The 14,570-nt window shown below is 39.8% G+C and overlaps 1 protein-coding gene across 2 annotated transcripts in view; it reads right to left on the bottom strand.

Moving 5' to 3' along the window:
* Positions 1-14,570, bottom strand: part of LOC124554809 (regulator of nonsense transcripts 2-like) — a 233,707-nt gene that overhangs the window by 52,532 nt on the left and 166,605 nt on the right. For both annotated transcript variants that reach the window (XM_047128465.1, XM_047128466.1), the window contains one exon: positions 9,532-9,711. In XM_047128465.1, the coding sequence (XP_046984421.1) occupies positions 9,532-9,711 (180 nt within the window). The remainder of the gene's footprint in view (positions 1-9,531; positions 9,712-14,570) is intronic.

The following is a 14,570-nucleotide window of genomic DNA, read 5'->3' on the forward strand; positions in this document are numbered from 1 at the left end:
GTATTACGAACCAGTCTGGGGTCCTTGAAAGGAAGATTTAATAGAGGAAGGAGGGTGAGGAGAGAGGGGAGGGGGGGAAGGGTGAAGAAAGATTCAAGGAGAGAGGCACTTTTTGTCAAGCGTTCTTTAGTATATGTGTCATCAAAACCGAAATGTTCATCAAACTCTGGAGGCAGATGTTTTAAATAGGGATATTGTAAACCATGGAGAGGATTGCACTTAAAATTCCATACATTCGAAGAAGAGTCAAGAAAGATTTACGTTTTTCCATAGACACCTTTCGAAATGATCACAACAAGAAAATAATATTAAAAAATTAGAGCTGATACAAAAGTTTACAGAGACTCAGTCTTCATTCACACCATTTGTGAATGGAACAGCAAATTTGGGAAAATATTCATTCCACTTGACTGCTCTTTCAATTTCCTTGCTGTCCTCTGATATATTTACAATGTCACTGGCCAATCTCATAGTTTTTAGCTCTATTCCCTGAACTTTCCAAATTTCTCCTTGGTTTCATTTACCACTTGCTCAATGTACAAACTGAATAATATTGGGGATAGGCTGAAACCCTAACTCACTCCCTTCTCAGCTACTTTTTCCTTTCATGTCCTTCAACTCTTACATCAGCAAAATATCTTCTATAGACGCTATGGATAACCGTTTGTTATCTGTATTTTATTCCTGCTACCTTCTGAACTTCTAGGGTGCATTCTGGTCCACACTGTTAAAATTTCTCCAAGTCTACAAATGCTATAACTGTAGGTATGTCTTTATTCAGTCAATCTTGTAAGAAAATGTGTAGGTCAGTATAGCCTTGCAGGTTCCTAAGTCTACCCAGAACCCAAATTGATTGTTCAAGTCAGCTACTACCAATTTTTCCAATTTTCTGTAAATAATTTATGTCAGTATTTTGCAACCATGACTTATTAAACTGATAGTTCAGAACTAATCACACTTGGTTGTACTATCTTCTATGAAATTATTACATTCTTCTTGAATTTTGAGGGTATTTTGTCAGCCTTATGCATCTTGTACACTAGGTGGAATTCTATCATGGCTGGCTCTCCCACGGATCTCAATACTTCTGAAGGAACTTGGGTCCTTCAGTGCTTTGTCAAAATCTTTTCACAGTATGATATTGCCAATCTCATATTCATCTAGATTCTGCAGCCTCGCATTTATCCTATAACCATTCCTGCTACAACATTGTCCACTTCGTCAATCAATCTCATTTTTTTCTACTGTTTTGGGGGGAAAGGATACACACACACACACACACACACACACACACACACACACATGCCCCTACACAGTGCTGGCTGGACACACAATGCCATGATTGCAGTTCGACAGGTGTACTGGGTGGGGTGGGGATGAATCGAGTGGGGTGGGTAGAGGGAAGGAGAGGCAAGAGGCAAGAAAAGGTATTTGGGTGGGTAGCTACTGGCTCAGAGGGAGTCAGCTGGCACATAATGAAGGTGATGTGGAGATGTGAATTAGGACAGAGGAAGGGAAAACTGTTCAGTGGCGGGTGTGGGGACAGTAGGTTCATGGAGACTGAGGCCAGGAGGGTTAGGGGAGTGAAGAGTGTGTTGAAAGGATAGCTCCAATCAGTGTACTTAGTGAAACAACCATTGAAATCAGCATGTTGTGCCACTACAAACAACACAACCAATGGATCACAGTTTTAACACTCTCCTAGCAACTAATCACTACATTTCATCTCCTGATCCAACAACCCCTCCTCGCACCTCACTCCAATTCAAATTTAATGTAATTCCTTTAACTCCTTATGTGGAGTATAGGGCTGCAACAAAGGATTGCCATCTTGTTCTGTCTTCTATTATTTTCACTTCTTCCCATCCTATTCCTTGCTGTTGACCTGCTTCAACTGATCATTTGCACGTCATTTTGGGCCTGCCTTGTCTCTGTCACCCCTGCAGGATCCAATAAAGTGCTTCCTTCACAATATGTTCATTTGGTCTCCTAAGTGTATTTCCTAACTATCTCCACTTCCTGCTCCTTATTTGCAGCTCAATTGGCTTCTGGCTGGTTCTTTCCCAGAGTGTTTCCTTGGAGATGACATTTAGCCACAATATCCCCAGGATCTTCCTCAGGCATCTGTTGTTGAATGCTGCAGCTTATGGATTAGCTGCTTTGTCACTTCCCATGTTTTACATCCATGTAGAAGCACAGATTTTACATTACTTCCAAATATCAGCAGTTTGGTACTCAATGTTATTTCCTTCGATCCCCAGATAAAACAGAGAGTTGTAAAATCACCTTTGTCTTTGTTGATGCAGCTGTTAATGTCGTCTGATGCACCACCATATTGTGTAATCACACTTTCAAGGTAGCAAAACTTACCCAACCTTTCGATTATCTGGCTCTCAAGCTTAAGATCTGTGGTGTTGTCATCATTTGGCTGCATGTCTTCTGTTTTTTGGACATTAATTTTCAAACTGACTTCCTTCACCACAGATTTCAGATCTTTCATGTCGTTGAGGCTGTGGAACAGAAGGCAAAGGTCATTTCCAAAATCTAGGTCTTCTAGATGTGTTCCACTCCTCCATTTTATTCCTCTCAATTTATCCATTGCCTGCACCATTACAAGATTCAGTACTATATTAAATAGTATTGGCGAGAGCATGCAGCCTTGCTCAACTTCTGTTTTCACTGCTATTGGATCTGAAAGCAGATCTTGATGTTGAACCTGACAAGTGTAGTTTTCATACGTGCACTTGACAAGAGCAATTATTTTCTTGGGAATTCCAAAATTTTGCAGTGAGCTCCATATTTTTGTTCTAATTATACTGTCAAAGGCCTTTTCAAAGTCTACAAACAGCATGTAAAGCGGTGACTGGTATTCATATGAATATTCAGCTATTATTGTCAAGGTGTTTATCTGGTGACCTTTCCTGAGTTCTGCTTGTTTTTACGTACGCTTTCATCCTATTTAGGATTATTCACGAGAGGATCTAGCTTGGGATTGACAGCAGAATGATGCCTCTCCAATGATCACAAACCGATAGGTCTCCTTCCGTGGGGCGCTTGATGAGGAAGCCTCTATTCCAATCATTTGGTACTTTTTCATTCATCCATATGGCTGTCAGGAGTGGGTGTAAAACTGTTATAGAGGGATCTACTTTAAGTAACTCTGGGCTCATGTTGTCCAAGACCTGAGCTTTCCCAGTTTTTATTTGTTGGACTGCTTTAGCAATTTCTTCTTTAGATGGTGGTTCTAAGTTAACTGACATATCTTGTGGGAGTCCTTCCCCATCCACATTCAGCTGAGTTACACCGTCATCTGCACTTCCACGGTTCACAACGTTCTCAAAATGTTGTTTCCACCTCTGGACTTGGTGTTCTCATTTTGTGATTATCTTTCCTTGCTTGTTCTTGATTGGCATATCACACCCAAATTTCTTATTTGACAGTTTCCTTGTAATGTTATATAGTGTCTTGTTATCGCGTCTGTTAGCTGCTACCTCTGCCTTAGCTGCAAGATTATTGATGAAGGTTCTCTTATCTTTTCTGAAACTCCTCTTCACCATCCTATTTAATATGCAGAGTTCCTGTTGAATTTCTTCTTTTACTTTCCTTGTCTGTGCACAATTTAGCCGGAGTTTTGCCTTTCTCCTCTGCTGTATTGCATCCCAAGTATGGCCATAGATTCAGTCTTGTATGCCATGGTCCTTCATTTCAAGAAATTTATTCAGCAGTCTGTGCATAGGTTGTTTCCACTGCATCCCATTGACCTTCAGTGTCATTCTCTTCGATTGCTCTGCTAAGCACCTCAAAACCATTTCTCAGTTGGGGTAGCAGAGGCTGTTGAACTCTCCGTTCAAAAGAGAATGCACAAATGATGAAAAGCTATGGATAGCAGAGATTCATGCACATGTGAAATGATCTATGTGCAAATCATATATCTGCCACTGTCATACCTTAATAGGAAAATTCGAACGCTATGTAAAATTGCCAAGCCTGTCAAAGGCTTCCATCCAGTCCCTTGTTGACCAGTCTGGTGTGGCAACTGAAGATAGCAAAACCATAGACCAAGTTTTAAATTTTGTGTTCGAGAAATTGTTCATGCAGGAGGATCGTACAACCATCATCATTTGACTACTGGACAGACTCCCATATGGATGACATAGTAATAAACATACCTGGCGTAGAGAAACAACTGAAAGATTTGAAGGAAAATCAGTCAGCAGGTTCGGATAGAATTCCAATTCGATTTTTCACCTTCAGTGTTTGCCCCTTACCTAGCATACATTTATTGCGAACCTCTCACACAGCACAAAGTTTCATATGACTGGAAAAAAGTGCAGCTGACTCCTGTATATAAGAAGGGTAAAAGAACAGACCATTATCCCTAACTTTGATTTTCTGCAGAACCCTAAAGACTGAGAAACTATGTCCATGAATCAGCATGTTTTAGAAATAATCGGTCATGCAAAACTTGGCATGCCCCTTTCTCACATGATAATTACTGTGAACTATAGATGAAGGGCAATAGGCAGATTCTATATTTCAAGATTTCTGGAAAGTATTTGACACAGTACCCCACTGCAGACCGATAACGCAGGTACGAGTATATGGAACAGGTTCCCAGATATCTGACTGGCCCACAGACTTCTCAAGTTATAGGACCCACTACATTGTCCTTGACAGCGAGTAGTGATCAGAGACAAGGGTATCATCAGGAGTGCCACTGGGAAGTGGGACAGCACCACTGTTGTTCCCCATATACATAAATGATATGGTGAACAGGGTGGGCAGCAATTTGCAGTTGTATGCTGCTGATGATGATGATGTGGTGTGTGGTAAGGCATCTAAGTTGAGTGACTGTAAGAGGGTGCAAGATGACTTACACAAAATTTCTAGCTGGTATGATGAAAGGCGGCCAGCTCTAAATTAGACTTATGAAAGTTAATGCATATGAATAGAAAGAACAAACCCGTAATATTCGGATACAACATTAGTGGTGTCCTCCTTTGACACCGTCACTTCCTTCAAATATCTGGGCATAGCACTGCAAAGCAATATGAAATGGAGAAAGCACATGAGGAAGGCGAATGGTTGACTTTGGTTTGTTGGGGGAACTTGAGGAAAGTGTGGTACATCTGTAAAGGCAACAACATATAGAACACTGGTGTGACATTCTTGTGTTTGGAATCCTTAAAGGGAAGACATTGAAGCAATTCAGAGGCAGACAGCTAGATTTGTTACTGGTAGGTTCAAACAACATTTTAGTGTTACAGAGATGTTTCAAGAACTCGAATGGGAATCACTGGAGGGAGGGCGATGTTCTTTCCAAGGAACACTGTTCAGAAAATTTAGAGAACCACATTTGCAGCTTACTGCCTAGCAAATCTACTGCCACCACCATACCTAAACAATTCTACTGCCACCAACATACATTGTAAGATAAGATACGAGAAATTAGGGCAAAACGTATAGACAGTCATTTTTCCCTTGCTCTATTCAGGAGTGGAACAGGAAAGGAAATGACTAGTGGTGTTGCAAGGTACCCTCGGCAACACACCATACGGTGCCTTGCAGAGTATCTATGCAGATGTGGAACACCTCCAACCAATTGGCCAAAACCTTGCCTCTTACATCAAAGATACTAAAAACTTCCTTCACCTACACACTGTCATCCCCACCCCTTTACCTCCTGTATCCTTATTCATCTCTGTTGATGTCATCTCCCTATATACCAACATTCCTCACATCCATGGCCTTACCACAATTGAACACTACCTTGTTCACCATCTTTCACACTTCGAACCCACAACCTCATTCCTCATACACCTTACCAACTATATCATGACATACAACTACTTCTTGTTTATGAAAAGTATATAAACAAATCTGTGGCAAAGCCATGGGCACCCCCATGGCACCCTCCTATGCCAATCTTTTTATGGGCCATCCGGAGGAAATCTTCCTAGCCTCAAAACTCCAAACCCTTTGATGGCTCAGGTTCATTGATGATACCTTCCTGACCTGAACTCAGGACAAAGACAAATTATACTCATTCCTCCACAACCTCAACACCTTCTCTCGCATCTGCTTCACCTGGTCCTCTTCAACCCAGTGTTGACCTCCTCTGCTCTGATGGCTCTGGATACACTTTGGTCCACATTAAACCCACTAGCCACCAACAGTACCTGCATTTTGACTCTGTCATACCTCTCTCTCTCTCTCTCTCTCACACACACACACACACACACACACACACACAAATAAAAAAAAATTAATAAAATTCCTTGCTCATGGAGGTCTGACAAGGGCTTTCACAGACAGGCAGTAGCCTCCCCCCTGTCCCCTAACCTAAATTTCCCATTCCATATTCTCAGACACCCTCAATTCTGGCACTGCCCTCAAAAATCAGCTAATATTATCCTGGGCTGTAACAACTGAACCATATCCTTTGTTAGGTCTTTCATTATCTATAATCATGCACAGAAATGAGGGAAATCCTACCCAATACCTTTCCAAACCTTCCTAAAGGGGTATTCCATTGCCCACCAAACCCACACAACATCCTCGTCCATTTCTATAGCACTCCCCTTCTAACACCTTGCCACAGGGAATGTATCTCTGTGGAAGACCCATGTTTAAGAGCTGCTGAGTCTACCCACCGAGCAGTTCCACCTACAGACCCGTCACAGGACTATGCTTGCTCATCAGAGGCAAGGTCACCTGTGAAAGCACCCATGTCATATACTAACCATGTTGCAATCACTGCACAGTTTTTTATGTCAATATGGCACCAAACCAGCTGTCTAATACAATGAATGTCCACCACCAAACTGTGGCCAAGATAAAGTCGACTGTCCAGTGGTACAACACGCAGCTGAGTACGGCATGCTCTATTTCAAGATTTCAATTGCTGCTTCACAAAACCTGGGCCACCTGAATCCTTTCCTTCCCCACCAGCTTTTCTTAACTACACAGATGGGAGCTATCCTTGCAACACAGCCCTCACTCCCATTACCTTCCTAGCCTCAATCTCAGTTAATCCACAGTTCCAACAGTTCCCCCTTCCATCATTCTATCACCCCCTCCCCCAATTCACATTGCCATGTCACCACCATGCACCCTTTTCCAGTAGACCTGGCAACTGTGCATCACATTCCCAGCCTGTACACCTGCCACCCCCCATCCCACATTCACAGCCAGCAAAGAAGCTGCCTCCCTCCAAGCTGCAAGCTATACTCCTCCAATTCACCTTCCTGCCTCTCCTTTCCTCTACCCACCTCTACCCACCCCACCCGTCACAATCCTCACCCCACCCAGTCCACCTGCTGAACTGCAATCACAGCATTGTGTATCCAGCTGGCACTGTAGGGGCACATGCGTGTGCGCAAGTGTGTGTGTGTGTGTGTGTGTGTGTGTGTGTGTGTGTGTGTGTGTGCGCGCGCGCGCGCGCGCGCGCGCGCGCGCGCGCGCGCGCGCGCGCGCGCGCGCTGTGCATGTATTTGTACTCTAGCTTGAGAAAGGATTGATCTTGAGGGCTACTAAGTTTTCTTTCTCTTTTGTGTCAGCCTCTTAACAAACACTTCTGATATTCAGTGAGTGATTTCCTTTACTCCTAAAACTATTTACATTTTACCAGAAGTTTTCCACAATATTCATTTTTAAACATCTACATATTCTCTTGTGCCTGCTTCACTTGCTGCATTTTTGTATTAACCCCTTTCGTCAATTAAGTTCAATATTTCCTGTGTTATCCATGGATTTCTACTAGGCCTTGTCTTTTTGCCTATTTGATCCTCTGCTGCCTGAATTATTTCATCTCTCAAAGCTACCCATTCAACTTATATGGTATTTCTTTCCACTAAAACTTTTTTTGCTTTTAATTTATTTATATCGAACTGCACAACTTCCCATGTTTCTCCAATTTTAATTTGCAGTTCATAACCAATAAATTTTAGTCAGAGTTCATAACTGCCTCTGGAAATGTTTTTCAGTCTAAAATCTATCTAAAACCTTTTAGCCTCCAGGTCTCTTCCATGTAGACAACCTTCTTTCTCGATTCTTAAACAAAGTGCTATCAATGATTAAATTATGCTCTGCGCAAAATTCTGCCTGGAAGCTTCCCTTTCCTTCCTATTAAAGAATTTCAATCTCCCTAACACAGTTCAATTTCCATCTTCCTTAATTACCTGGTTAATGTCTCATCATAAATCTTTTTAACCTCTTCATCATCTGCAGATCTAGAAAACTGCTGCTGAGTAAGTGTTCCAAGGAGACCAAACAGTGGAGACTGTCGGTCTCCTATTAACCCTGCAGGACACTAGCTGAGTATCCAGTCTGTCTGCATAGTGATAAACTTCTGTGTGTAAGTGCGAGAAAGTCTGCTAAATGCTTGCACACCATGTATCTGAGATGGAACATGAGAACCAGCCCAGTATTCAACTAGTGGGTTGTGGGGAAACTGTCTAAAAACCACATCCAGGCTGGCCAGCACACCGACCCTTTGTCGTGGAGTAGCCAGGCCAGATTGATCCAGAGCCGACATACTTCCCTGTTCCAGAAGTGGTCACGTTAACAGGCATGGCTACACGGGCAGGTAGCTAGCAGACGTTAGTATTGTGGTGGGTGTTGGCTTCATTTCTATCTTGGATACTACAATGCATTCACTACGTTGATCATATAAACTTAACCTCGTTTCTCTTTTCTTATCATTAGTAGATCTACTCCTGCACAACTCCTACTTGATTTTGTATTTGTAGCCCTGTATTCACGTGCCAGAAGTCCTGTTCTTCCTGTGATTGCAGTTTACTAATTTCCACTATATCTTACTGCAACCTATCAATCTCAATTTTTAAACTCTCTAACCAACCTGCCTCGGGAGCTAACATTTCATGATCCTGCCAACAGAATACCAGTTTTGTTTTTCATGATGACAGCCTCTTGAGTAGTCCTCAACTGGAGGTCCTAATGGGAGATTATATTACCACCTGAATATTTTACCTAAGAGGATATCATCATCAAGTCATGTAGGACATCTGCATGTGTTCAGGAAAAATAGTGGCTATATTTCCCGTTTGCTTTCAGACTTTTGCAGTACCAGCACAGCAAAGACATGTTGGCTAATGTTAAAAGGTCTGCTCAATCAATCATTGCAACTATGGGAAATGCTGCTGCCCCTCTTCAGATGGTATTATAATAAATATGTTTGAAAATTTGGAGCTCTGTATACTGCATAATTATTAATGACTTTGTGAGTGGCAGCAATTTACAAGCACAGGCTTACATTAATACACTCATCTCTTTATGCCAGAAAAAAGTTGTGCCTGGCTCTGAAAATCAAAAAATTTGTAACAAATAAAGTTTGTCTGCTCAGCTATTGTATGAATAAATGTATTTGAATCTACAATTTCACCAAAAAGGAACCAAAGGAGAAAACTAATTGAACATACATACACACTGAATAAGCAATATTATACACCACAAACTTTATTCATGTGTTCCAGTCATGGGTCATTGGTGTTTCCCACCAGTTTTTCTTACCTGAAAGTACACAAGGAACATATCAAGTTTCTTCTTGCTCATACCACTAACAAAGTACTGGCCACAAGTTTCAAGGAGCACACAGACAAGTCTTATTCGAAAAAGACTATCTGGTGGATCAAGCACAGAAGGAACGGTCCAGTCCCAAGTAACACCAAAGGTAATCAGAGTATAGAGAACCTAGAAAAAAATATTCAGTTCTGTACTTCAATGAACAAATTTCAAAATAAATTCCTTATCAGGATTTACAATTCCACAAACTGATTCTGTCACCAAAATCAACATATAGAATTTTTGAAAGAATAATGTATTTAATAGACACTTTCCCTCTACATGCAAAACTACATAAAAGTTTTATTCAAAAATGGAACTTACAATGTCTCACACACAGTCCACTAATTTTGCTCATTCAAACCCACATGAACATTCTCATTCTGGCATATTTCATTTAAAATATGATTACTGTCATAAGATAAAAAAACCTTTTACACACAAATAACACAGTTATTACTCAAACTTTTTGAGAAAATGGTTCACAGCCTCTACACAATATTTGATGGTAGCAAACTCTGTTTGCAACTCTCTTTCTTTATTAACTGTTATTGTGATTTCAAGATTTATGCATGCTCGAGTACAATCCATTTTTGCCACTAAGCGGTATAAATTCATGTAAGAAATGATGAGAAACACGGTATAACAAATTCACGTAACAAATCCAAGTACAGTGATGACTGTAACCATCAACATAATGATGTAACTAGTTAAGTCATGGTTAGACTTTTTAAAATAAGTGTTTCTTGCTTCTTCACGACTCAGACAATAAGCCAAGATTCTTATCCTCTGCGATGCACAATATCCTAACATTGTGGGTGGCTAACTATGGTCAACAAAGCACCGACAGAAGTTACCATAATAAATTGTACTGTATAGTCCCTGGATAGTTTACCAAGTCTGAATCCAGATATTGCTAGCTGAACTCCTTGACATGCTGGTTATCTGACATTAGGCAGCACACACACAGCTTGTGGAATGTTATACACCCAACCTTTACTCCCCCAACACCACAATCACAGGACAATGCACAAAGTATTGTACCACAAGTGAGGCATTGCATCCTGGAGAATTTAACACCTACCACATCAAATAATGAGAAATTGTGGAGATACAGAGAGACAGGGAAAAACATTCCACGAAACTCCAATATAAATATCAGGATATGAAGAAAATAAACTGTAAAGAGCTAAGACTTAAATCATATAATACTTCTACAATGTACTGGGGCAGCAAACTTTTTAAATATTTCTACTTATAAGTACAAGCAATGTTTTGAGAAACAATGAACTGTATATAGGTGCACCACCAGATCATGGGTACGGCCAACTAGAGAAAGCACTGTATGCCTCCCTCAACATTATGAGTTCAGAATGTAAATCTACTGATAAAAATATGCTTCTTCCATTTTGATCACCATCTCTTCCAGTACAAAAATCACATCATGTAATATACATGGTGTCTCACAGTTCCTATTACAGCTATCTAGGGGTTCTAAAGGGGACGTATACCTGAGCCACTGAAACAAGTCACTTGATGGCTTGTGTATAGTAGGCTATACTGCAAGTTCAAGATTGCTATAACTGCCACTGCACAGCCCCAACACTGATATCTCCCAAGTACGATTTTTAAATAGAGCTTGGAATGTGCATGTATACAAGTTGTTCCATAACAATGTATACATAAGCATAATCAGGAACATGTTTCTGACAATGGAGAAAATAACTACAGAGGAAAAGCATCTGACAATACATGAAACCATGAAATAAATAAATAACAACCCAAGTTAATAAAAAAGCCTATGAGAAGTTGTTCGGAATTGCTAGCATAATAGCTGCATACAAAACATTGTATACTAATTTAAACCAAAGAATAACAAAGAAAATGCTATCAACAATCTTAGAATGAAACAGGTGCATGTTGCAGAGTGAAAGAATTAATCCTGGATACATTTATAATCACTAATTTATGATGCCAATGGTGTACCCACTTCTCCATCATAACTATCATTCAAACCGGTGCCAAAACTGTTACCAGCATCATCATTATCCTCAAGAGAAATCGTGAACTGCTTGTTCTCATTTATAATACTGTCCAAAGTATTTGCTTCTCCAATAAGCTTACCAACATGGTCTACTTTCTTCCTCCCTGAGGTGGTGTCAACAATAGCAAGAACTTCACATAATAGCCTTTCCTCTTCTGTTACAGTAAAAGACTTATTGCTTCTAACATAGATCTTAACTTCATTCCAAACAAATACAATTAGGTTGAAGTGGCAGCAATAAGGCCTAATTACTATCTGACCCTGTTCCCTTGCAACTTCATCTACAACACATGTAGGTGTTACAGGGTTATTTTTGCTCCACAAGTGAATACAAGAGCAGCTTTGTCATACTCATGTCCACAGCAATGCCTCCTGCCAGTGACCACTGCACCATAGTTTCAGTGCAGTCACAAGTTGTTGTTGTTTTGTGTAATGGGCCATTCCCTGTGAAGTGCTATAATTTTGGAAAAAGTTCCCACATGATCATCACAGATTTTCGTGAAATTCAGTGGGAATTTTCACACATTCCCAGTTAACATTGATAAAGTTTCAAAATCACTAATTCAATGCTTCAGATGTCAGTTGTTTGACCCCACAGTGCAGCTATCAACAATGCACCTGAGAGTTTTTGACAAATTTGAGACATAAAATCTCCAGCAATATTTTCTTGAAAGAAACAAAACTAGGCCATCTTGTACAACTTTTTGTCCTATCATAAGCAAAATAATAAAAAAGATTTAATGGGCAATTTTCATATGGATAATTTGAAGCAAAGTCAGCTGAGAAAAAGTGATGCTTGAATACATGTAGTTTAGCTCTTCATGTTTCAGATGTAATTACAGGATATACCTGAAGCTCTGTATGTAAAAACTTATCAATAGAAGGTCTTAGAATATAAAATGTCATTCTCCTACCACTTTCCAATAGTTCTTTAAAAAAGAGTTTTCTGTAAACTCTTTTAAACCTCTTCAGCTTTTGACCGTGTTCCAAACCAATTAAAAACTAGATCTGGTTTTACGATGTGAGCATGTAAGACCCTAAAAATGACAAGGTAGAGGTGCATTGAAAATAGGTCCATATTGTGTTGGTATTTAATTAGTACTCTCTGTGGAAGACAATATCAAAAGTCCTGATGACTAGGTAATGAACTTCAGTTCAGAAGAACTGCAAGTATGTAGCCTATTTCAGTTTTGTAGACGTCTCTAGAGAATTCAGCTCTACAAAATCATTTCATAAAAAATGAAATGGAATAAGGAATCTAATAAAAAGAATACTTTTCAATTTTTTGTGCCTCTAATAATCTAAGGCAGTCACATCTGAATAGCGTTTTTTGAGTTTTTTTAAGTTCTGTTGCCAAGCAATCCTATTGGCAACATTATACGGCTGACTGGAAAGTGTTCCTCGTGAAATTCTACAGCAAATTAATGAAACCTGTAAAAAATTCAAGTAGCTTGAAGTAGATAAGCTTAAGATCCTAAAAGAGACCTCTTCATACTTTGACCTCTGAATATAAATGTATCATCAGGCTTGGGATCCTGTGTAAAGAAACCGTAATCAGGCTTGGGAGTATTGGGGTAAAGAAAACCAACCGCGGCTGATACCATAAACCAGAATTAAACTAGTGCATCAACAGCATCACACAATGAAAAGGCAAAATAATAATTCTCTATAGCATGAGTCCATTCCAAAGAATGTCAGGCAGACTGCTATGACCCTCACCAAAATTTACACAATGTTACAATGGTGTAAAACATGGTGGCTATTTATATGATGTGTGCTGCAGTTGTTATGCAACAATTTAACTACCATGACTTCAACTGCCTTGGCATTGCACAGTTAAATTGTGAAATTTATAACCAGTTTGATTTTGTACTTCTAAAAGAAAAATACACTGAAATATGTCATGATGAGTCGTGGCAAAAGACAACCCTCTTTTGAAGTTTCTCAAGTTATTTGGACTTTATCGTACTTCCTATTCATCAAGACATTTGTTATTGCCTTCCCCAGAGATTACTAAACAATCACAGTAAAATATGGCAAATTTAATTTGAGTAACACTGTAATACGTACTCATTTCCAATAGGTCGTTTTTAGCCATTTTTGGTATTTTTAGAAAGATCATCAATCGAAAAGGAGTAGGAGGCCGAAATTTTATATTCTAACACCTTGTACTTACTACATAGAAAGCTTCCAGTTTATCCCGCAATTAAATCTGGGATATAAAAATCTAAACTTCACTCCCTCCCCCCCAATGTCTTATTTCGGCCAACATTGTGTCACATTATCCATATAATTTTTTTTTCACTAAGAGAGCACACAATGTTGAACAAAATGGCCCAGTTTTGTTTCTTTCAAGAACATATTGCAGGAGATCCTATGTCTCAAAGTTGCCGAAAACTCACGGGTGCACTGCTGATAGCTGCGTTATGGTGTCAAACAAATGACTATATCTCCAGAAGAATTGAATTAGTGATTGTGAAACTTTACCATTGTTTACTGGGAACACATGCAAATGTTCATACAAAATCAGTTACGGTTATGTGAGTACCTCTAGACTCCTTGGCATGGAATGAGCATAATACCACTGAAAGATAAGCTGCATTATCAATTACAAACTCTACTGTAACACTAAACTGGAGCAATAAATTTTAAACCACTGCAGAAATCAGGAGTGGTACATATCCTCATGCTAATCACAGGTTTCTCTTGATCAGAATACTAAAGTCCTTCATGCACCAAACATTTTGAAGAACCTGTACGGACCTCAATTAATCAAGCTCCTCTTTCCATTGGCTGATGACCACTGCTATTTGGAGTGTCATTCGTCCAGCATGGATCAATTGCTTCTCCAGCATCAAAGCGAGGAAAGTCATGGGATAGTGATATGCACATATGCAGATGTCGGTAGTATCACGTACGCAAGGTATGAAAGGACAGTGTGTTG

This window comes from Schistocerca americana, chromosome X, assembly GCF_021461395.2.
Source record: "Schistocerca americana isolate TAMUIC-IGC-003095 chromosome X, iqSchAmer2.1, whole genome shotgun sequence".
NCBI lineage: Eukaryota > Metazoa > Arthropoda > Insecta > Orthoptera > Acrididae > Schistocerca > Schistocerca americana.